Source organism: Onychostoma macrolepis, chromosome 13 (assembly GCF_012432095.1).
Source record: "Onychostoma macrolepis isolate SWU-2019 chromosome 13, ASM1243209v1, whole genome shotgun sequence".
Classification (NCBI taxonomy): domain Eukaryota; kingdom Metazoa; phylum Chordata; class Actinopteri; order Cypriniformes; family Cyprinidae; genus Onychostoma; species Onychostoma macrolepis.
In genome coordinates this window covers 24,633,644-24,656,819 of record NC_081167.1, presented here as the reverse complement: position 1 = coordinate 24,656,819, position 23,176 = coordinate 24,633,644, and the positions used below count along the sequence as shown (strand labels likewise).

General features: G+C 35.8%; 1 protein-coding gene across 5 annotated transcripts in view; it reads left to right on the top strand.

The window, feature by feature from the left end:
- slc35f3b (solute carrier family 35 member F3b) overlaps positions 1–23,176 on the top strand; it is a 61,537-nt gene that overhangs the window by 23,959 nt on the left and 14,402 nt on the right. The window contains exon 1 of one of the 5 annotated variants that reach the window (XM_058794768.1): positions 9,443–9,598. The exons of the other annotated variants lie outside the window; for them this stretch is intronic. Coding sequence (XP_058650751.1) covers positions 9,487–9,598 — 112 coding nt within the window. The 5' untranslated portion in view covers positions 9,443–9,486. Of the gene's footprint in view, positions 1–9,442; positions 9,599–23,176 lie in introns of those variants that run through there. 5 annotated transcript variants of the gene reach the window in all.

Sequence of the window (23,176 nt, the reverse complement as noted above, 5' to 3'; positions counted from 1 at the left end):
CACGCTTCCATGTCAAAATGATGTCAGTGATCAAAAATTGTGTTTTCTGCTGCACAGTTATTGGATTTAGTTCAAATGACTAATGAGGGTTTATAATTCGTTCACATTTTGTATATGGGATGTGCAATGGAACTACAAAGACACAAGATAAAAGGACGTTGGGATATTCTATCACTATCAGAAGCATGTTTTGTTTTTGGTTTGGTTTCATGGGTTTGGGGATGCATCACAATGGTTGAGTTACAACCAACTATATTTCCCCTTTGAGAATGTGGCTAGGTATGCAAAATCCAAACTTTGGATGAATATGTTAAAAGTTAGACTATCAAATTGTGATATGGACTATTGTCTGTGAATATTAAACCGCAAAAGATTGCTATATAAATATTATGTCAGCTTGTTCTTCATGTCTCTGTGTGTCTCTCAGTTTTGTCTGCTATACGCATATTCAAGCATGCATGGTGCTTGTTGTGTTTTCAGCATCTGTCGATCATTTCAACACTTCATTTGATAAAACAGAAACTTACAGAAACAGAAACACACAGAAACTTAAAGGTCTTCTCAACAAACCGCAAAAATAAAAATTTGGTTTAACTTAAAGATATATTACCATTGTACAATACAATGTATTTCTCTAAGTAATAATAACAACTAATAATTTTATTAAAACATTATTTATTTATTTTTTTTAAATCACACAATATTTCTTCCATGCTTTAATTTAACAGGATGTGCAGCACTTAATTTTCCAAAGGATTATTCAAGCAATTCATTTGATTACATTTTAAAGGCTTAAACGTTTTATTGCATTCACTTGATGGCCACCGTTTTTTTTTAATATTTATAGGGCACTATTATTGTTAGAATTGCAATAAATATATATTTTTTAATTATTAAATGTATAAAGATGAAGGAGATCCGCACTCATACAAATTTAGCCCAAAAGGGCTTCCTTCGTTTTTGTACCTTTTGTATTTTTTGGATCTACGCACCTTATATTATTGGCCTACTGGACTTTTGGACAAGTGTTTGGTGCTACAAACTTTTCTATTTGTTGATTAATTATTAAATGTAAAATATTGACTTTTATGAATTTCATTAATCAGACATCCTTTTTGATTAATAAAATTAAATAAAAATTCAGAAAAAATACATTTAGTATATTAGTGTGTGTATGTATAGTTTATAATTGATAGTAATTATTATAATATAGATTAGCGGCTTGTAGACTGGTTTGCATGGTTTGAATTCAAAGTTCAAATGAATGTCTTGTGCTGTCTTTTGAACATCTTTTGAAGGGTTGAATATGATGTTTGAGTTAAAAATAGTTTTAAAAACCATCCTGAGAACCCTGCATTTGTTCCTGTGAACCGACATCTGAGGGGCGTAAACAGGTCTGGTTGATTGATTACACCCAGTGATTCTCCCACTGTGTGTGGTAATAGTGTGTCACTGTGGAAAACTGCAGCAGCAGCAGGACGTAGATAGCTGCTAATAGCAGAACGTGTGTCAGACTCTGATATGCAAGTGAACAGTGAATCCCACTGAAGAGCAATACTGCGCTCTCCCCGTCAGCCGCACGGCTGCAAGATTTATCAGGGAGGAGAGAGAGCATCCCTGGGAACAAGAAGGGAAAAACAGGGAGATGTTCGAGAGGACTTCTCTAATGACACTGTGAACTGTGTATGAGAGAAAGAAATAAGTGACGGTGAAAACATGACAAAGTTGACAAACATATTTTTTTAAAAAGACAGGATATAAGTAAGTATCTTATGCCATTGTATTTCTGTTCCAGCTGACTTGACAAAAAAAAAAAAAAAAAGCTAAGCTAATCTATGTATCTTTCTTTCTTTCTGGCCAAATTGCATTGTTTTTGGAAGTGACATTTCAGTTTAAATAACTCAAATCATCTAGATTATTGTTAGCATGTGCACAAAATACAGAATACAAGAGTCACTCCCAAAAGTTTTCCCGGGCTCTTTTTGTGCCGATTTGATTCTTGGCACTCATTTTCTTTCTTCTTTCTAGTTTTGCATGTGAATATTGTATGTGATGTGTGTGAAAACTGTATGGCAGTATAATAGACAAAACATACAAATACAGCTTCTCTCCCAGGAGACCCCATTATAAATATCCAGATCTCTCTATATCTCTCACACTCTCTGTCTCTCGCTTTCTCTTATATCTTCCAATACTCTGTTTCTCAGAAGCTGCACTACACTATATCAAAGCACAGTGAGACTCTTCTCACTGTATAGAGATATATTTTTTCTTCTATTTAATCTCTTAGTTCTTGTCTTTCTGCCTTCACAGTCATTGTTCTAGTGACTCAATACAGTTAGTCCACAGCTCCCCCTACTGCTGCATCAGCCAATATGAAATCTAATGGTGTTTCTTTGTGTGTGGTGCTGTTGTGTGTGTTTGTTTAGGTTGAAACCTTTGCTGATGGAAAATAAAGGGTTATTATTAATAACCAATGGTTCAGAAATGGTATCAGTTGGTAAGACTATGATATTTTGATATATACTATGGTACTGAATGATTATAATTAAGCTGTTTTATGCTGAGATACATCAGATTAGTGAAGTAAAATGGGTTTGTGAACACTGGCTCATATTGACTTTAAATGAACAGTTCATCTAAAAATGAAGATTTGCTGAAGATTTACTCACCCTCAGGCCTTTAAGGATGTAGATGAGTTTTTTCTCCATCAGAACAGATTTGGAGAAATTTAGCATTGCATCACTTGCTCACCAATGGATCCTCTGCAGTGAATGGGTGCCGTCAGAATGAGAGTCCAAAAAGCTGATAAAACATCACAAAAATCCACAAGTAATCCACATACAGTCTAAAAACTTGTGAAGTGAAATGCTGTGTGTTTGTAAGACACAAATCCATCAAGACAATTTTAAACCCCTGTTTCTGACTAAAATATGAGTCCTCTATTCATGGCATTGCTTTTTCCAGAGACAAAGTTCATCCCCTGTTGTCCTCTCACAGCACTGACATATTTGTTTAGAACTGTTTTGGACTGTTTCTGTTGTAAACAATGCTTGATCTGTGCAAACTTCCTTCCTGATTCAAACAAGATGACTTTTCCCCCAGAGAGAGCAATATTACGGATGGATAGAGGATTCCTTAATGCATTTTTTTCTTACAAACATGCAGCTTTTCACTTCACGAAATGTTAATTGATGGACTGCAGTCGTGGACTACTTGTGGATTATTGTCATGATTTTATCAGCTGTTTGGACTCTCATTCTGACGGCACCCATTCACTGCAGAGGATCCATTGGTGAAATGCTAACAGTACATTTCCAGCCTATTTTCATTTTAAATTGAACTATTCCTCTAAATAAGTGTTTGTAGTACACTTTCACATTGTTTTCTTGTGATTTATGACCTGAAATATGACCTGGACATGTTATTGACAGATTCGAGCGATTCACTCCTTGATTCGTTGTTTTGCATTAAATTAACATCTATTTAGTATAGAATCACTTTACATGTCATAGATACACCCACCAGATGTCCCCCTTGCGTCTACAGTCTTTAACCTGTCTTTATCTTCTGTGCATTATGTTATATAATGTTAAACCCACTATGTTTCACATAAGGACAGAATATAGGTATACAAAGGAACAAAAGGAAAATATTATACCAAGAACAACTATCAAAAGAAATACAGTACCTATTACGATCCAAATGTCAGATGATAATTGTATCGTTTCACTCAAAGGGCACAATGCTACATTCTGTTTTAATGCATATGGGGGTGTTTGATTATCTGTTTGAGAGCTCTACTTGTTTGCCTGAGCATAACAGCAGTAATAGAGAAGCTGATACATTTGCAGAGTAGCTTGTCAGATATTGCTTAAAACTGTGTCTAGTATTGTGTTTGAAGAAAAGATGTAAAAGCAATTGCAAATGGTTAAATAGATTACAAGTTACAGGCCATATCGATATTGATGGACAGATCTTGTTTTTCTTTAAAGGGATAGTTCAAACAAAATGAACCTTCTCTCATAATTTACTAATCCTCATGTTGTTCCAAACCTATAGGAGTTTTCTTCTTTTTTTGAACACAAAAGATATTTTGAAGAATGTCAAAAGAACACAAACAAAGATATTTTGAAGAATATTGGTAACCAAACAGTTGCTGGGAGGCTTTGACTTTCATAGTATTTTATTTAATTTTTTTTCCATACTGTGGAAGTGAATGGCTACCAGCAACTGTTTGGTTACCAATATTCTTCAAAATATCTTCTTTTGTGTTCAACAGAGGAATGAACACATGCAGGTTTGGAACAACTTGAGGGTGAGTAAATGATGACAGAATTTTTATTTTTGGGTGAACTGTCTCTTTTAGCTAGTTATCTAAGCCATGTGACTTTTCACTCTGGAGCCAGGTTTTAGCAAATAAATAATTATTCAAAATAATTAAATCATTATTCAATAATTGGCTTTCATGGTGGTGTCATTGTGTTAAAGACAAAATCTGGAAATGTCTGGAAAATATAGAATGATTTTTTGTATGGTGCTTATGTACTGTATAAAGTGTATATACAACTTCCATTAAGATGAAAAAGGAGTGCTAACATTTGTTACCAATTTTATTACAAATATATTGACTTAAATTAGCTGGATAGTGTTCCCATTGTCTTACAGGAGATATATTTGGTCCGGTGTTTGTTGTTTGTTATTATTATGAGTGAGTATCTGGACATCAGTTATTGGACTTGCTCACTGAACTGTTTCATTCATCTTCCTGTTGACATCTAGCAGAGCATTACCTGAATATTTGAACGTGAATATTTACTGAAGACCTAAAGCATGCATCATCAAGCAGTTTGATGGAGTTTTGTTTCTCTTATTGTTTTATTTAAGTCACCTGTCTTCATCCAGGTTGGAAAATGTGAGCTGGACAAAGGAACGTCCTGTTCTGGAGTGTGTTTCGTCTTTGACCTGTCCTGATGGGATAATAATAACACAGATCGGTGACAACTTCTGTATCATGTTAAATCAGGGAGAACACAGAGTCCAAGCAGCACCACAGAGTTTCGTATTATTATTATGTTGTATTTGTATGCTGATTTTGATCGTCTGTGATCATCACTGTCAGCTTCAGGGTGATGTTTAACAGGACTACCTGTTTGCTCAAAGAATTATTGCTGCTGTACTAGATTTAGATTGATCCTTTGTGATATGAAAATCTTGTCATATAAAATAATGTTCACAGGTTGTGCTTTATTGTGGCAGCTTTTTACTTTCATTTTGAATTTGAAGTGAGCGTTTCTTGTCCAGTAACAGTCTTTTCTCATTAGTATTTTTAAAATGTAATACTTTTCACTACAGTGAATAACTCACACGAATCCTGTCCCATTTTGGTAATTGGATAGACAAACCATAATTTAGAAATGCAATTGATTGCTGGTACAGTAGCTGCCCCGAGGACTATTTTAGTCTTTTTCACCTCAAATGTATACATAGAAGTATATGTTCACCAAGGCTGCATTTACTTGATCAAAAATACAGGAAAATCAGTAATATTGTGAAATATCATTGATTTAAAATAAATATTTTCTATTTTAATACAATAAAATAATTTTAACAAATATTTAAATATTTTTAATAATTAAACAACTATTTAAAATGTAATTTATTCCTGTGATGGAAAAGCTGAATTTTCAACATGATGACATTTTACTTTTAAACTATTCCTTAGACAGTATGTGGATAAGAAAAGCCACCGCCAACCATCACCAAACACAGCAGTGAGATGATAGGGATGCAGATATTTATGCCCACACATTTGAGTTTAGGAGGGGTTCTGTGGGTACTGAAGTGTAGGAGGTTGGTGCTGTATGTTTGATGTTTTGCATACTCATCCATATTACTCTCTCTGCTCTGTACGCTTCCCTCTCTCTCTCTCTCGCTCTCTCTCGCTCTCTCTCTTCTTCACTGGGTTCATTAGTTATGCTCGAGTGAATTTTCAATAAAGACTAGATGTTAAAAGTATTGGTTTAAAGGCATCTGGACCTGTGAGAAAGAATCCCTATAACATGCACACACATGTTCATGAATCAAGTTTGTTCTTTTCTTTTCTGTGTAGTAAATAATAGATAAGCTGTCGTGACCAAGCGAGGCTTCCCTCTCCACCCACTCAAATAATGGTGGTTTCTGCTGTGTGCTTCCCAACAAGCAAATCCACTTCACACTGTCGCACACACACAGTTCCCACACAGTTTACAAATAACTGTCAAAATAAGATTTTTTTTAAAAATGCACATATACATATGTTCTAGTTTACATTGTTGTTGTTTTTAACAAATCTTTTTTTTTTTTACCATTTTACCACCCACAACTGACTAGTGACAGTAACGGCCAAAGTCTATTGTTTCTATGTTAACACAAAAATAAATACATAAATAACTGCATTTATTCAGTCAGGACTCAATAATAATAATAATGTAACACTTTATTTTAAGGTGTCCATGTTACCCATGTTACATGTACTTACTATTATAATAACAATTAATTATGCATAATTACATGCAAGTAACCCTAATCCTTATAGTAAGTACATGTAGTTAATTAATATTACTCAGTACTTAAATGTATAATTACACAAGGACACCTTAAAATAAAGTGTAACCGATAATCATCATCATCATTTTAAAAATTTACATATTTATTTTATTTGTGTATTTTTACGTGATATATTATTCATTATATACTTTAATTCATTATATATATATATATATATATATATATATATATAAATGCATTTTTTCTTCAAATGTTAAGTTTTTATTAGAAAGAGAATTTGCATTAATTGCTAGAAAAGGATTAGTATGACAGAAAATGTCACTTTTCATTGAATGTTCAGCTTTGTTTAGAAGGAAATTTGCAAATGTTGCTGAAAATGATGCATAAATGTCAAAACATTTATGACTGGTTTATTTTAAACCTATTCATATCATGCTAATTTAAAAATATACATATATCTTTTTGTTTTTTTTTATTGTAAAATATCACGGAGATTATTGCTAGCAAATATGCATATGTAGAAAAATGCAGTGACGAATCTACACAAGATGCTGGAAGGAAGGTTGAAATACTGATGCTGTCATATGTATCCATCAACTTTCATCTCACCTCACACTCATCAACCTAAGGTTTAATATAAAAATGTTAACTTTAAGATGTTAATAAAAACATAGCTTGAAGGCAGTAACTTTACATGACTTCTAGCTTCTCCAAGATGGTTATTTATGGTCATTGGCTTGTACAAACTGGTGCAGATGGTTGATTAGCTGGACAACCAGCTGCTGGTTTAACCATTTTGATCAAGCTGGTTAGACCTTATAAACTTTTTTGGCCTAGCTAAACTAGCTGTTCTGTTTCAAAAATCAGCTTGACCTTATAAGTGAAGTGTACCATTTCCGCATCAAAGTGGCAAAATCTCTTATTTGATGGATCTGACTGGGTCAGAGATCAATATTTGCTCAAACATTGGTGTAAGTTTATCTGTTTTTTCAAACAATGACAGACGAAGGTCTGAAAGTCAGTTTTTAAACAGTGGTGCAGAAATTACCCACTTCACCTTTAAGGCCCTGTCACATGATTTGTGTCAACGTTCTCTAATGCACTGAACTCTGACCCAATGTCAAGAGACCATATGACATTGACAGAATGTCAGAATTGGAGTGCCTCATAAAATTACCCTTCCATGATGCTATCTCCAGTATTTTTCATGTGGAGGCCAAAGCGGTGCGTGACCTTTAGGTGACTCATGATAGATCATAGGTATATATTCCACTCCAGAGATCCTGTTCTGGTTTCCGTCATGATAGTCCATGTTCGTTTTAAATTATGTGCAGTCATTCAACTTTAAACACATGCCTAGCTGTGAGGAAAACAGGAGTGGAAAATGGTCAGGAATCCAGTAAATGAAACAGAAGAGAGAGAGCAGAAAGTTGAAGGTTAGCTCTTTGAGGAGTCTCTCGCCCCTGTTAAGGGCCGGATTAAATCTTCTTTTAAGGTTCTGGAAGGTGAATAATTCAGGTGATTTCTCAGAGCAGGAAGGAAACACTCCCACACCGTCTCTCCCCCCATTGCTCTTGTACATACATATTCCTCTTAAGATGGGATGGGAATTTCCTGCATCATGTTGTTGTCCCTCAGTGGTGTTTAAACTCAGATGATCTACTAAATCAATGAGACTATATATGCCTGCCAAGTTTTATAATGAAGGAAGATTTTACCTGAAAGGACACATTTTTAGACCACAATTAATTTTTTTATATATATGTGTTTGGGAAAAATTGTTTATAGTAAATGCAACATTGACAAACCGTTTCAGTGATTTTGGTATTTCACCATTGAAGTAAATAGGAGCTGTACTTGCATGACTGGAAATAGCTGTCCATGGGCATTACTAAGATGGACAGTGAGTGAAGTGACTTGTCTTAAACTGGCTTCAGGCTCCTTGACCTCACTGACCTGATGTTATTTTTTTGTGACAGATGCCAAACTGTTGAAATTAACTGTTAAAATAGGAATTTTAAAGCAATATTTTGAAGAAATGTATTATTATTATTATTATCTAAAACAAAAATAGCTCCCCATGTAAGGGTTAACAAATTGTGTTTCTATGTAAAGATGCAGATACAGAATAAAATACAGAATAAATATAGAATAAAAGTTCTAGTTAAAACTAAAACTAAACAAAAAAGTTAAAACAGTATTTCTTCTTCAGTATATTCTTGCTGTTGTTGAATTTGAAAATTAATTTAAAAAATTATTTAAAAATATATTTTCTAAGGTAGCTAATTTTGTGTCCCTCCCCATTAACTTATTGTTATTTTATGTGACAGATAAAGACTGTTAAAATTGGAAATAAAATCAGTATTTAAAGAAATTTATTTTATTCATTTTATTTTAATGAAATATAATACAGTTTTATTAATGTAATACAATTGTTAACAATAATAATGATTATAATAATTATTAATATCATTATTGTTAAAATAAAAATCTGAAAAATAATTTAAATTATTATTATTATTTAATATTTTCTAAACTGGCCATTTTTATGTTTCTCTTCATGTAACTGTTAACACGTTGTGTTTGTTGTGTATGTTTTATATTTTAAATGGTTTTAGTTCACGTTCTCTTGGTTAAACATTCATATTACTTTGGTTACATTTACAGATAAAGGGGGTTAATACATTGGAGTACAGCGACGCAGCTGGCATAATTAACATCATTGCAGATGTTTATTTACCTAAGCTGTGAAAACTCCTGTGCAATTCTCTGTAGGGAAAAAAGAAACGAGCTGCAGCACCGTGACTGTCCCGCGTGGAGAATGCAGGAGGATACCGCAGAGTGTTTAGTGGGAGGGGAGAGCATAGATCAGGGGTAGAGGAGGCGCACGAGACATCGACAGCAGTTCGGTCACAATCAGCTTTAGGGATGTAGTCGATGCGGCTTGAGCTCCGTCTGTCCGAGCTCGTCAATATGAAGAAACATTCGGCCCGGGTCGCGCCGCTGTCCGCCTGTAACAGTCCGGTGCTCACCCTGACCAAAGTGAGAGGTACGTCCGCAACACGATTCGCGATTTATCCTCATTCTGTAAGGCGATCTGCTTTCCTACATGTCTTAACGTGCAGTTTGGTGTGCTCTGTTGCTTTAAAACAGTCTTTGTCATTTAAATCGAGCTGTAGTGCATGAGAAACAGCATAATAACATGGAGAAACACCGAGAAACACCTGTCTCCTTTACGCATCACCAGTGCAGATGTTTGGCTGTTCTCTGCGCCTTTTATGATTGGAATACTAATATATCTATCGTTGAGATCCAAAAACACCTGTCAATGTTAAAATCCTAAAGGTATGCCTATAAAATTTTTGTCATAATTTGGAATCAATCCTAATAGTATCATTTCTCCAAAAGCATTAAAGCATCTCTGCTTCCAAATTATAAAAAGACTTTTACTATTTCTGACAAGGAGTTAAGAGATAGGTCTGCTGTCTGTTTCTTAAGAATATAATTTGCTCTTTCTGCTGACACACAGCAAACAAGTCATTTCTTCATTCCAGATGATGATATAAAAAGTGCATCTGCTTGTTATTGCAGACAGAAACTTCACACTCGCCGGCTTACTGATATTATATCATACCTTTTTTTTTTAACAATATTTGCAGTAAAATGCATTGTCATTTTAAATAGAATATCATTTTCACTTACAATTTTAAACATTAAAATTTGAAAATGATTAACATTTTGTGCATAATTATTATGGTTGTTGTGATTATTTTTATTATTATTGATCAGAGGTGCGACCTGATTCGATAGCAGTACAATCATGTGAGCAGTGAGCAGCTTGGTACATCAGGTTGATTGCATGTCCCATACTTTCCCATTTCTGTGATGTATGAACCCTGTACATGCTGTTTCCCCAGAAGCTAAGTGTGTGCGCATTTGTGCTCCAAACCATTATTTATATTAATTCTTCTTGCATTAGCTTGCATTTTTTCTGGCTGCCTAAGCATGGATTTTTTTTTAGCTTTAATCTTAGAAAGCAGGACAGAAGACAGGTATTCTGAACTCACATTCTCCTCAGGTTTTGTTGTCTGTATCAAACTTGTATGAGCATAGACAGAAACATCAGCAGTTTTTGTGAAGGTTTCACTCAGAACATTGTAGCAGGCGGTTTTATCATACCCTGACATCTCATTTATGCACACTTCATAGTAAGAGTAGCCATCTTCCCCAAGTGTCCAATCTGATGTGATGACCAGCACCAGCTGGAGAAATGAACTACAAATCGAGTCACTGATGAACTCATGCTTTCGAAACAGATCCGCACTTGTTATTGGTAATCGCTTTTTCTTTGGATAGTCTAATTGATTTCTTTCCACACATGCGTGCATATATATGGTCTCTAGATCTGCACAGGGTCTGGTTCAGAGGCTGAGGCAGAATGGACAGAAGCTGCTATACTCTAGAGTATGTTTATGTGTTATATGGCGAATGAGGTGGGATGTTAAACACTCATTGATCTTTGGTTTCAGCTCTGGCTCAGACCCAGCGGTCTACTCATACTGTTGCAGTGGTTTAGGCCTGCCTGCAGCCAAATTCTGGCAGCTTCTATGATTACTAAAGCTGTCAGTTCAGTATCTGTTCAAAATATGAAACAATCATTTTTAAGATTAATAGTTGATACTCTTTCTCATATCCCACATTATTACTTTACAAAGGCATCTTCAAGTAAACAACTGGAGGTTGATTTCCTCAAAAAGTAAATGCTGTGGTGCTTTTATATTGGCTCAACCAATGGCGTGAGTTTAGGGGCGGGGCTATTTCTTTGTCCAGCCAATAGAAACCTGTTTGACATTTGGCCAAGCCACTAAAAGTTGATTTGACATTACAACATTTTTGCTAAATATCTATTTACAATACTATAATTTATAACAAACTGTGAATGTTGCCAAAATGTATCTACACATTTGTTATTAACAACCAGTCAGTAAATGGGCGGAAGTAAGTCTAACGAGCACAGTTCTCGGTTCATTTTGAATCGATCTGACACGCAGTTCAGTGAAGGAGTCATTTATGAACATTTGTGAGAGATTCACTGACTGACTGAGTCATATTCAATTCACAAACTAACTGATTAACACATTAAATAGTGAATTCTTTTGACTTACTCGTTAGTGAGAAACCGAGTCGTTTATTCACAAATTGGACGCTGTGTTTTTGTTTGCAGGACACAAACACTTTTCCTGACTACATTTTAGATCACTGTCATACATTTTTTCTTGTCATCTTCACATTTGGAGCCCTGTATATCCAGAAATCACCAACTTCAGCTTTAATAAAAGCAGAATGTTTCCATTTTACTTGCTAAACAACCACATTGCTGTATAGAGATATGCAGTGTTTAGTTATTAGTCTACTTATAAGTACTAAGATTCATTTCAGCTTGAACATTAAGCCAGAGGAATCTGTAAACCTGAGCCGATCCTCCATCAGGCGCTAAATCTAATGCAGGGTGGCAGAAGTAAGAGTCTGTAATAAACCTGCAGTGAGTCATTACACTGATGTGACTCACGCGCCTTCACAGCCAAACTCTTTATGTTCACATCTTGGCTTTTCGTAAGAACTCTGCGTCCCTGTTTGGAAGCCAGTGGGCTGATTTAAGTTGGTTTTTGGTACATTTCCAGACATTTAATTGAAGCGTTTTAATCAAATATATTTCACAGCAGTCAGCCGTGGCAGAAAACATCTATGTTGCTGTTGAGTTGTTTTTCTGTCTGACATCAGTCGGTTTGATACAGAGCTTCAGTCTAAGAATAACTTCCGCGTGTTGCTTGTGATACGTTTGTGTTTGGATGTACGTAATCCCAACTAAGAGGCGTTTTGCGTGAGTGGAAACGGGTGCTTTTGTCTCTTGTTCAGCGCACTAGTGAGGGGGAGAGATCTCATCTGAGCTTCATTTCAGACGTTTTCTTGTTTGAATTACAGAACAAAGATATAAAGAAAGTCTTGACTATTATTCTGGAAATTTTCTTGAAATTATTATTCATTATATATCATCAGACATATTTTAAAGTATAGGCCTATGTATACATTTAAATAAAATAAATGTTGTAATTGCAGACCATCTTTTTTTACTGTTTTACTATATTTACTACATCTTGAGGCTACGTATTCTCTTTCTTTCTTTCTTTCTCTCTCTCTTAAAAAATACAGCCTTGTTTTGTTCACACAAGGAATTATTTTTGTCGTTGATTTTGTTATTAATCCTTCTGAAGTGCTGCTTATTTACAAAGAACAGGACTTCATACATCTAGCAAGGCAGCATTTTATTGATGGGTTTTGGCACACTTGTCTCAGTGTTTACAGACTGAGCTGGATTAGTATTGTATATTTAAGTCGAAGGCTGCAAGCTAACTGTCAGATTACTTGGGCACTTCACACTGTCAGGACATTAGTGTAGAAAGCTCTGTTTGGGGAGACACCTGCAGCGCAAGCTCATCAATTAGATTCAGCAGGGGACTTACGGTCAATCTATTACGTATTGATCTAGAGCAGGAACGCTGGCATGACTCCAGTCTGTTAAACTGCAGTCCTTCTTCTGCAGGATCTATAGGCTGCGGTGGAGAAGGGGACAGAGAGGGGTTGGGATAGACTTTAAGGTATATAGGCCTATATATAGATATATACTGTATAAATAGATATGTATATATAGATATACACATATATTAAAAAAGAATAATAAATAATAAATAATACATATATAATAAATTGCTTGGCTACCCCAAACTGTTGGTACTGTATGACGGTTTCCAGAAAAATATCAAGCAACACAACTGCCTTATCAAAGTGATAAGAAATGCATATAGACAGATTTCAAACATCCTTTGCAAACACCCCTTTCATGTGCCATGCCTCCCCCAACTCAAACATAACAAACACAGCTCTTTTACAGGTCTATAAAAGGCATGTTTCATCTGGTAAAAGTAGGCTACTTTCAATAAAAGGTCCAACATGTTAGGAATATTTGCAAGTTCATTGTATCAACTGAAACCTAAAAATTCCATTACATTCCGCCATCTTGAAAAATATATCTTTTTTTGTATTTTGGCAAGTTTTTGAATTTTGGCTTGCACTTCTTTAATGGAATCTGAATTTCTTTTTTCACACGAGCTAAATACCCTCTGGCCCAGCCTGCTACATTAGCCACACCCCCAAACTGTAACTATTGTTGGAAAGGAGATATGCAAATACATAGGTTGACAGGCAGGTAGGACAACATGTGATTGCATTCACACTGAATGCAATGATTGGACAAGCATTTTATGGTCCTGAGACTTCCAAAGAAATAGACTGCTATCAGAATGTGAAGAGACTTTCAACCATTACAACAAAAATATTTCTGGAAAAAAAATGCCTTCCCTACCTTTAAAAAGATTAATTCATGTTTTTGAAAGCATAATTTGAGTGAATGTACAGTAAAAAATAAAAATGCTCACGTGTGGCCTTCTACTGGTGTAATGATTAAACCTACAGAAAGAGTCACTAAATGAATCAATGAACAAATATCTGTGGTAAACAGATTCAAAAGAATCAATTAATCAGATATATACTGGGATGAAACAAAATCTGACATATATATGAAGTCACCGACAACAGTTTGTATCATTTTTAAATGATATACTGTTGGTAAATGAATGGGTGAACAAATTAATTCATGTTTTTTTAATGAATCAGTCAACTGAATAATAGAATGACACATAATTATAATATGTGGCCACCTACTGGTGTAATGATGTAATGTACAGAAAGAGCCACTGAATTAATCAGTAAACGAGTCTTTTTGATAAACAGAAGAGATTCAGTGAATCAAAAATCCACACTACTGCCCACTTAGATGCCTCTGATGCTCAGTACTACAGTACACAGCCATACACACACACAAACAATGGGCAACTGGCAGGGTTATGCTTCTCTCTGTCATGTCCGTGAGCCGTGAGCAGGGTCACAACAGAGTGTGACATCCCAGGCATCTGTTCTTCTAGCTGGACACTACAGGGTTCACTGACCTGCTGCACCAACACACACACAGTCTACACAGGCCACTTGTTTCATAGTCTATTTCTGACACACACACACACACACACACATACATCTTGTCAGTGCTGTGTGTATTTGCCTGCCAATCCACATGCTCAAAATAAATCTGGAAAGTATATATCACAATGAACTGAAATATCTGCATAAAGATAGATATGTTCTGACCGTGATCAGAATGTTTGTGCATACCATAACAGTGTGTTTAAGAGAGTGTATCTTCAAGCCATGTGTTGCTGTATATTGCTGAATAATGTTTTTCTTTATTTGCAAATGGAGAGGTTGTCTTCTATACAAATTTAGACCAGCACTGCTGCAGACACTAAACAATGAGTTTGAAAACATATGGGTGGTGTCAGCATAAATGAATGGTAATTTGTGAGGGCATTTATCATGCTACAGCAAAGCATCTGCCAATCTAAGCAGTTCTGGATGGCTGGAATGCAGAAATTTACACCAAATTACAAACATATGCATAGTACTTGCATTTTGATGTATAATGGGGAAAAAGAGGCTAACTAATGATTAAAAAATTATTTGAAAATTAAAGAAAGTATATTTTGTTAAATGCAGGTTAATGTGACATAATGTTGATTCTGATAAATATATATACACTATACTCTTAAGCTCACCAAGGCTGTATTTATTTAAACAAAATACAGTAAAATAATAATAATCATATGAAAAATGTTGCACTTTTTGTAAATTTACCAACACCAAACTTTTGAACAGTAGTGTACTTTCATATGAAATACCTGAAGAACAAATATCTCTATATTTTTCAGCCATTTGACAATATACAGTACAAATGTGGCCTATTTGCTCTGAATTAGTCAGAGGAACCATCACATCAACATTCATTAGTCCATTTTTGAGTTAAACAAATCACTGAATCAGTTTTAAACTGATTCACTGAACTGATTTATGGAAATAAACCAATTATCGAGACAACGCAAAATAAAAAGCCCATTAAAATCATTAGAATATTCAAGGTTGCTCAGTTTGATATCCCTAAGAAAATCATTGTAAATACTGTATATTGTAAAAATTCCATATATATCAGCTAGAGTCAGTATTTCTGTAGTAATCGACAGCATGCCTCTAATTCTTTCAACAGAGCTTAACTTGCATGTAACATGGTATATTCCTTCAAGGACACGTTACGCATCTAGGGAAATCCTCTAAAAACCGAGCTGTTCCCAGAATCCATGGGATGGTGCACTGCAGAGCTGTACCACCGTCACCCAGATGGCAACACATTCATTTTTCATCTCTAACTGTTTGAAGTCATGCACCGATGTCCCAGACACGCTCATGATGCCATTACAAAATAACATGGACCTGCACCGTAGCGCGTGTGTGAGAGAGGAGACTGTGCTCTTTCATGCTGCTTGAGCTCAGTGCAGATTTGGCACTACAAAGAACTGGCAGTTATCAGCAAAAGAGGTCTGCACTGCAGAGACAAACATAGGAGGGAAAAAAGCTACCAAAGGCTACGTATAGAGCTCAAACAGATGCATTCAAAAAGAGGTAGAAAAGGGCAAGGAAAAAGGCATACGTGATTTTAAAATGACACAATTTTAGCAATTACTTATTCACTTTGAGTTTAGCAGTGCACATGGGCACATTATCATGTTAGAATAGGGAATCATTAAGGGTAATTCTGTGCATCGTGAGATTTAAACTTTAATAGTCTGAGAAAATTTTAACTTTAACTGTGAGATATAAACAACTGAAAAAAATTGGAACTGTAAGAAAAAGAAAGTTGCAATTACCTTTTATTTTTTATTTCGTGGTGAAAAAAACCGCACAATTGCGAGTTTTGCACCGTAGCAGATCTATACAGGTGGAGCTGGGGAAGGTGGAGGGTTTCTGAAACACGCTGCAACTTCTACAGCAAGCACTAGCCAAGTATTTAAATGGTGAACAGCAAGATCATTGGCTGCTGATGTGAATAATAGTGTGATTATATCAGAGTTAGAACCAACGGGCCTGCAAAATCTAGAGCTTCATGACAGAACTCTGTATATGTAAACTCAGAATTTCAAGAAAGAATGTCACAATTCTGACTTTTTTCTTGCTTTGAGAGATATAAATGCTGAATTGTGAGATAACCTTCAGATGTTAACTCACAGTTCTGAGAAGAATAGTCTGAACTGTGAGATATAAACTTGTGATTGCAAGAAAAATTGTAAGAAAAAAATGTCGCAATTACCTTTTTTATGGTGGAAAGAAAAAAAACTGAATTGTGAGATATAAACTCAGAATTGAGAGGGAAAAAAGTCTAAATTGTAAGATAAAAGGCCACAACTACCTTTTCTATTTTTTAATTCCCAGGAACAGGCTTCCAGAAATTTTATAATTTTTTTGGGGTTCAGTTTCAGTTTTAGAACATCACCTTAAGCCGACGCCGACAAACTAGTGGCGACGAAAGCGGACTGCAGGTTCGGCTCACGTCGGCAGCGTCTGGGTTCAAAGTTGCCCTGACACACCAAGCCGACGCTCGACACCCGACGGCCAAGTAGCACGTCCGTTCTGCGCCTTTCTCACGCACTGGTTCGCCAGCTGAACAGCCAATCAGAATGATCAAATGGCCTGACTGACCGACGAGCTCCGGCGCCGATTCAACATGTCGAATCGGCCGAAAAAAAGCCGACGAGGACCAACTTCAGCCGACGGTGCAGAACACACTGAGAAAACGTAGTCGGCCGACGAACAAAAACTGCCCGACGGCCAACCGTAACCCTAAATTAAACTAAATGGAAATGAGACATATTTCCTTGGCAACTAGTTAAAATACAATAAAGTTTAAGGTTTTTAAAATATTTCATTTCATTTGAGTTCATGTTTATTTTTTTAATGTTTTTTATGGTTCAAAAAGAGGATTTTCGTTATGATGCCATAGAAGAACCATGCTTGGCTCCCCAAATAACCTTTCAAGTGAACAGAACTGAACTTTATTTGTCTAAAGAACTTTTTTCCACTTCCACTGAAAAAAAACAACAACTTTTGTGACAATGAAAAAGGTTAATTAGATGTTAAAGGATCTTTATGGAGCCTATCACAGATCATCCAGCATTTTTAAGACTTGCCATTGTGAGCTGAAGGCAGGAAATAGAGTGAAAGATAACTCATTAAATCTTAATAATTTTCCATTGCTTATGGGTTCAGATTGTGTGCTCATTATACCAGCACCTACCAAATGGCATTCCCTGATGCTCACTGTCACAGTTTTTGCTCAGTCTGGGTCACAGAGGTTCTGATTCAAATCTGTCACGTCTTTGAGGCTGAACTTTCGTGGCATTTTGAGACTTTGAGCTCTGACCGCTGCCCTCATTGCCGATGCACTTTGTCTGAGCTTCACTTGACACGTCGATTCATTTTGAAACGCTTTTTGTGAGAAACTCTCACTGGCCTGATTCAGCATCAAGCCTCTGGTGCAGACAGATTTTAAACTTCCCTGTCAAAAAGAACAACTGTTACTTGAAGCTATGATGCCTTCAAAATGCATCAAATGACCATTCACTTAACTTAGTCTTTAGGTTTCCGTAAGAACCTTTTAATCATTTCAAATTGCTATGAAGGTCAAAGACTTAGTCATTAGCACTAAATTACATTCTGATTCAGACTCCATCAATCCTGCTGAAGACGTTCTTCTGAAGTCAAGGACCTTCTCTTACTGTTAATTACACAGAATATTCTTGCAGACACTGCATGGCAGTTTTCTCTGGTGGAAAACACTTCATTGATGATAATATGATAAAAGAGTCATGTAAGCATCTCTTTGTTGCAGGCAAATCACATTCAGCATTGTTTTAATGGTGTGTTGATGACAGAGTTAATGAATGTAGATCTGGTTTTGGATGAAAAGGCTGCTCTTGGCTGAAAAGTGCTTAGCTTGGTCTTCTTTGGTGTAGAAGTTAATTGGTCCTGCTTGCCAGAGTTTGATGATCTAGCTAGATGGCCAATGTCTGGAACAGTGGTCAGCAACATAAGAAAAAGCCTTAAGGTTTATGGGGTCAGAATCTGAAGGTGACAAATATCAGTTTCACCTGAGTTGAACCCCTAAACCAGTGGTTTTCAGAGTGGTCTCCATAAAGAAATTTGCTATGTGGAAAAGTGAAAGAAAAGAGAATAAATAAATGTCAATCTAAAATATATAATTATTATTATTTATTCTAAAAATAATAATAATAATAAGACATTTACACTGTGGAAGAGAGAGAGAGATAATACTTTATTATTATTATTTTTATTTTAGATTTTACATTGTGTACTTATTTATCTCTCTCTCTCTCCCACAGTGTAAATGTCTTATTATTATTATTATTATTAGAAATAATACAAATAATTATTATTATTACTATATTTTACATTGTGCATTTATTTTTATTTTTTCTTCCACAGTGCAACTTTCTTTTATTATTATTATTCTTAGAATAAATAATAATAATAATATATTTTATATTGCCATTTATTTATTTATTCTCTTTTCTTTCACTTTTCCACAGAGCAAATTTCTTTATGATTTCTGCTGAGCTTGTGTATCAAGTACTGAACATATTTGTGAGCATGTGTCTCCAGAGATTTCTATACGCATTATACTGATTATCAGTCTCCATGGTTACTACACACGTTCACTGCTTTCAGATAATTACCCACATGTTAAATACCCAGTGGTAGTGGCAGTTCATTGTGACAGGACAGGGAAGCGGTGCGTAGGTTTGAAAACATATACAGTGCTGGCAGAGAGCAGTGACAGCTAGATTTTGTATTCAAGGGCAGCTTCACACAATCATGCACACACCTTTGAACAGTTTGCATTTCATGGGTCATTTAAAAGAGGTTTGAGATTGAGTCCCTTGAGTAGTCTGACATGGAAAGTACTCATGGAAGTTTTGGATCTTTGGGTTTCCCATAAAGATTCAGTGCCCTTACAAAAAATAAAAGTTTGCTATTCTAATTAAAAAAATAAGAATAAATAGAATTGCTTATTGTTTGGCATTAAACCCAAATGTAAGGTTGAGTTGAGCAAAGAAGAACTATCTTTGGGAGGAAAACATTTTTACATTTACTGTGGTGTATGATATGATAACAGCCTCCACAGCGAGTGTGTGTGTAAATACAGAATAGTTTTCAATATAGTGTCGGTTTACACATACAACCTCATGTGGGTGATGTTATTTGACTGCGGGTTATTTGATTCCTTCTGTATGGAAACTGTAACTTCTGTCAACAGAAACAGATCTATCGATGAGCAAACTGTTAGTGTTGAGCTTTGGATGTTGAAGGCATCTCTAGGCACATCCCTATTGGGGTGCAGGTACATGAAGGCTACAAGTTTGCTTGAGTGGACTGATGAACTCTAGAAATATAATCAGGGCTCTCTGCAGAAACAAAGAATCTCAAAGAGTCTCTTAGAGTTTGGGATATGGATCCTAATACAGCTTCTGTATTTCAGGAGAAAGCATTAGGACATTATTCACCTAAACTACCTAAAATACTATTTAAAAGAAATGAGGTTCACCTTAAACACTAGTTTATGCTGTATACGGTGTTGTTTCATGATAGATTTATTGTGTTGTGATAGGTGCTGTCTTGCAGTCTTCACTCAGGATCTGTCTGTGTGAAATGTCTCTAGGCTGTTGAGGATCTCAAGAGAAAATCATCTTTCACTTTGAATCACTTGCTAGAAAGATTAGGATTCAGGCTAGTTTGTGATATTATTAGGCCTGTGCGTGAATACATGATGATCAAGCTCCCGTTTGAAATGGTACCTGCTTTCAGCTATGCCATGTGTCTGTGAAAGCCTAGAAAAGTAGAATTATTTACTGTTAAGACACCAATAGATTAATAGTAGATATTATATAACATGCAATGAAAACATGTGTTAGGAAAGATTTCTATTTCAAATAAATCCAAAGTTCTGTCAGGAAACTCTAGGTGGCGCAGTCCAATAGATCTAACTTAATCTGACATAATGACATCATCACACGGCACAGCTGATTGGTTCTTTTTGTAGCTGCAGCCAATGAGCTTGTTACTCAACATTCAAATACTTGGCTAGTGCTTGCTGTAGCAGTTGCAGCAAGTTTCAGAAACCCTCCACCCATGGGCGTCGCTAGGCCATTTTTAGGGGGGCTTTAGCACCCCTAAATTTATGCTCAGCCCCCCTAAAAATCTTGCGATTCTTTCCCTTTAAATTTCAAATGAAAACGGCAGCAGACTTCGGCTCCTCCCCATCTTTCTGCGCGTTCTTCAATCCACAGACTGCGGTGGCGCAGAGGAGAGGACAATGTGTGTGCTTATCGATAGATTGTTATAATATCTACATCTATGCAGTTCTTTGTCATAAATACAGTTTACAAAAAGTCATAGGAGAGCAATCGGTTTCCAATCTACTGTAAAGTTTTCGCTGCATTCACCACTCATCACACCACAGCTGTTTCTTTCAGCAAAAGCCCTTAACACATATGAACGCATACTTTATAAAACGATCACGTTATTGCTATTTTCATTTGAAAATTCAGCTTTCAATATAGAACATAATAATACAGTGCATGTGGCATTAACTACCATACAGTTATGCATAGAAATGATTAAAGACAGTGACCAACAGCACTCAGTCAGTGCACTCATTTTAATTGCATATCAGAGTGATTGACAGAGATTGAAACATTGTGTGTGTGTGTGTGTGTGTGTGTGTGTGTGTGTTGTGTTGTATTAATTTAAAAAAAATATTTTTTATTGTTTGAATTGAATTTATGTAGAACGATTCTACAATTTTTTGTGCAAATTTTCAATCAATTTTTTTGTAAATATTTATTTATTTTTTATTATTATACCCTCATTGGGGGCTGAGCCCCCCTAAAATGAAAATCCTAGAATCGTCCCTGCCTCCACCTTCCCTAGCTCCACCTGTATAGATCTGCTACAGGGTGATTCATGTATGCTATATATGGGGGTAATTTCATATATGCTATAGCCCAGGGCTTCTCAAATCTGGACCTCGAGATCCACTTTCCTGCAGAGTTTAGCTGTAACCCTAATCAAACACACCTGAACATGCTAATCAATGTCTTCATGATCATTAGAAAATCACAGACAGGTGAGTTTGATTGCAGTGGATTGGACCTCCAGGGTAAGATTTGAGGAACCCTGCTATAGCCTGTGTGCAGCAGCAGTATTTCTTACATGCTTACAGCAGCATGTGGATGTATTGGCAGTAGTCTCAGCAGCTTATGCTGGATACACACCACAAGATATTCAGGCTGATTTTGGGCCGATTTCTCCCCTTCCGACAATCCTAGGTAATGTCCCGAGTACCTTGGTGGTTCTAAAGATTATCTTATCAGATTTTCCTGTGGTGTGAGGTGTGTTAAGAGTGACTGAATCTGCTCGGAAGAATGTCGGTGGCGCCCCGATCACGAATCGTGAATATTTACAATCAAAAATCCTGATGTGTGGGGGGGAACCCCGAGGACACCACACACTATAGGAGCAAAACGGTTAAATCTAAGATTTTTTTCCCTCATGTTTGTGGTCTCTCCCATTTTAAGATCTTTTTAAAATCTTTTAGTGTGTACCCAGCATTAGCAGATCTATTCTGCCAAGACAAAACACATTAACATTGTAATGGACATTACCATGCCAACCACTCAGAGAGTTGTCATGATAGAAATGCATTTCTTTTAAGCTTTTTAAAAAGTATCATGATTTACACAAAAATATTAAGCAGCACTGTTTTCAACATTGATAATTGTAAGAAATGGTTCTTGAGCAGCAAATCAGCATATTAGAATGATTTCTGAAGGATCATATGACACTGAAGACTAGAGTAATGGTTGCTGAAATTTCAGCTTTGCAATCACAGGAATAAATTATACTTTATTATACTATACTCGAAAATTGTTATTTTAAATTGTAATAGTATTTTAGAATATTACCATTTTTGATCAAATAATTGTAGCCTTGGTGAACATAAGATACTTCTTTCAACAACATTAACTTGGGATACAGTATTAATGCAGTAGGTCATACCAGAATCTTAGTATGCTATTGTCAGTATATATTTGAGTGTTTACTTTCTTGTGAATAGCCTTGCAAATGAAAAAAAATTTCTTCATTACTTTAAGTATGTTATTAAAGTACTCAGATGCTTCAGTGGTATGGATGCACCTTGTTCTCTTTATGGATAAACAGATCGAATCCTCCACCAGACGCAGGCAGAGTAATTACTCCACTCGTTTATTTTGCGCGTGAATAGATGAAGGGATATTAAGAGCCATTAAGAGCGTTTATGAATGGATGGTGGGCTTGAGATGTGCTTATCTGATCTGAACAATAGCACTGCAGTTCTTGAGAGACTGCAGACAGATTCCATTCAGAGTTTCTATATTATAAAATATTCTTGGTTTTTCAAGTATTTCCCCTTGACACTTTAAAAGAGTTACTGTGCTGAATGATTAAACCATGCTATTGATTTCCTCTCGGATGTTTCAGGGAACGCTGGTGAGAGGCATTGTTTGGAAGTCAA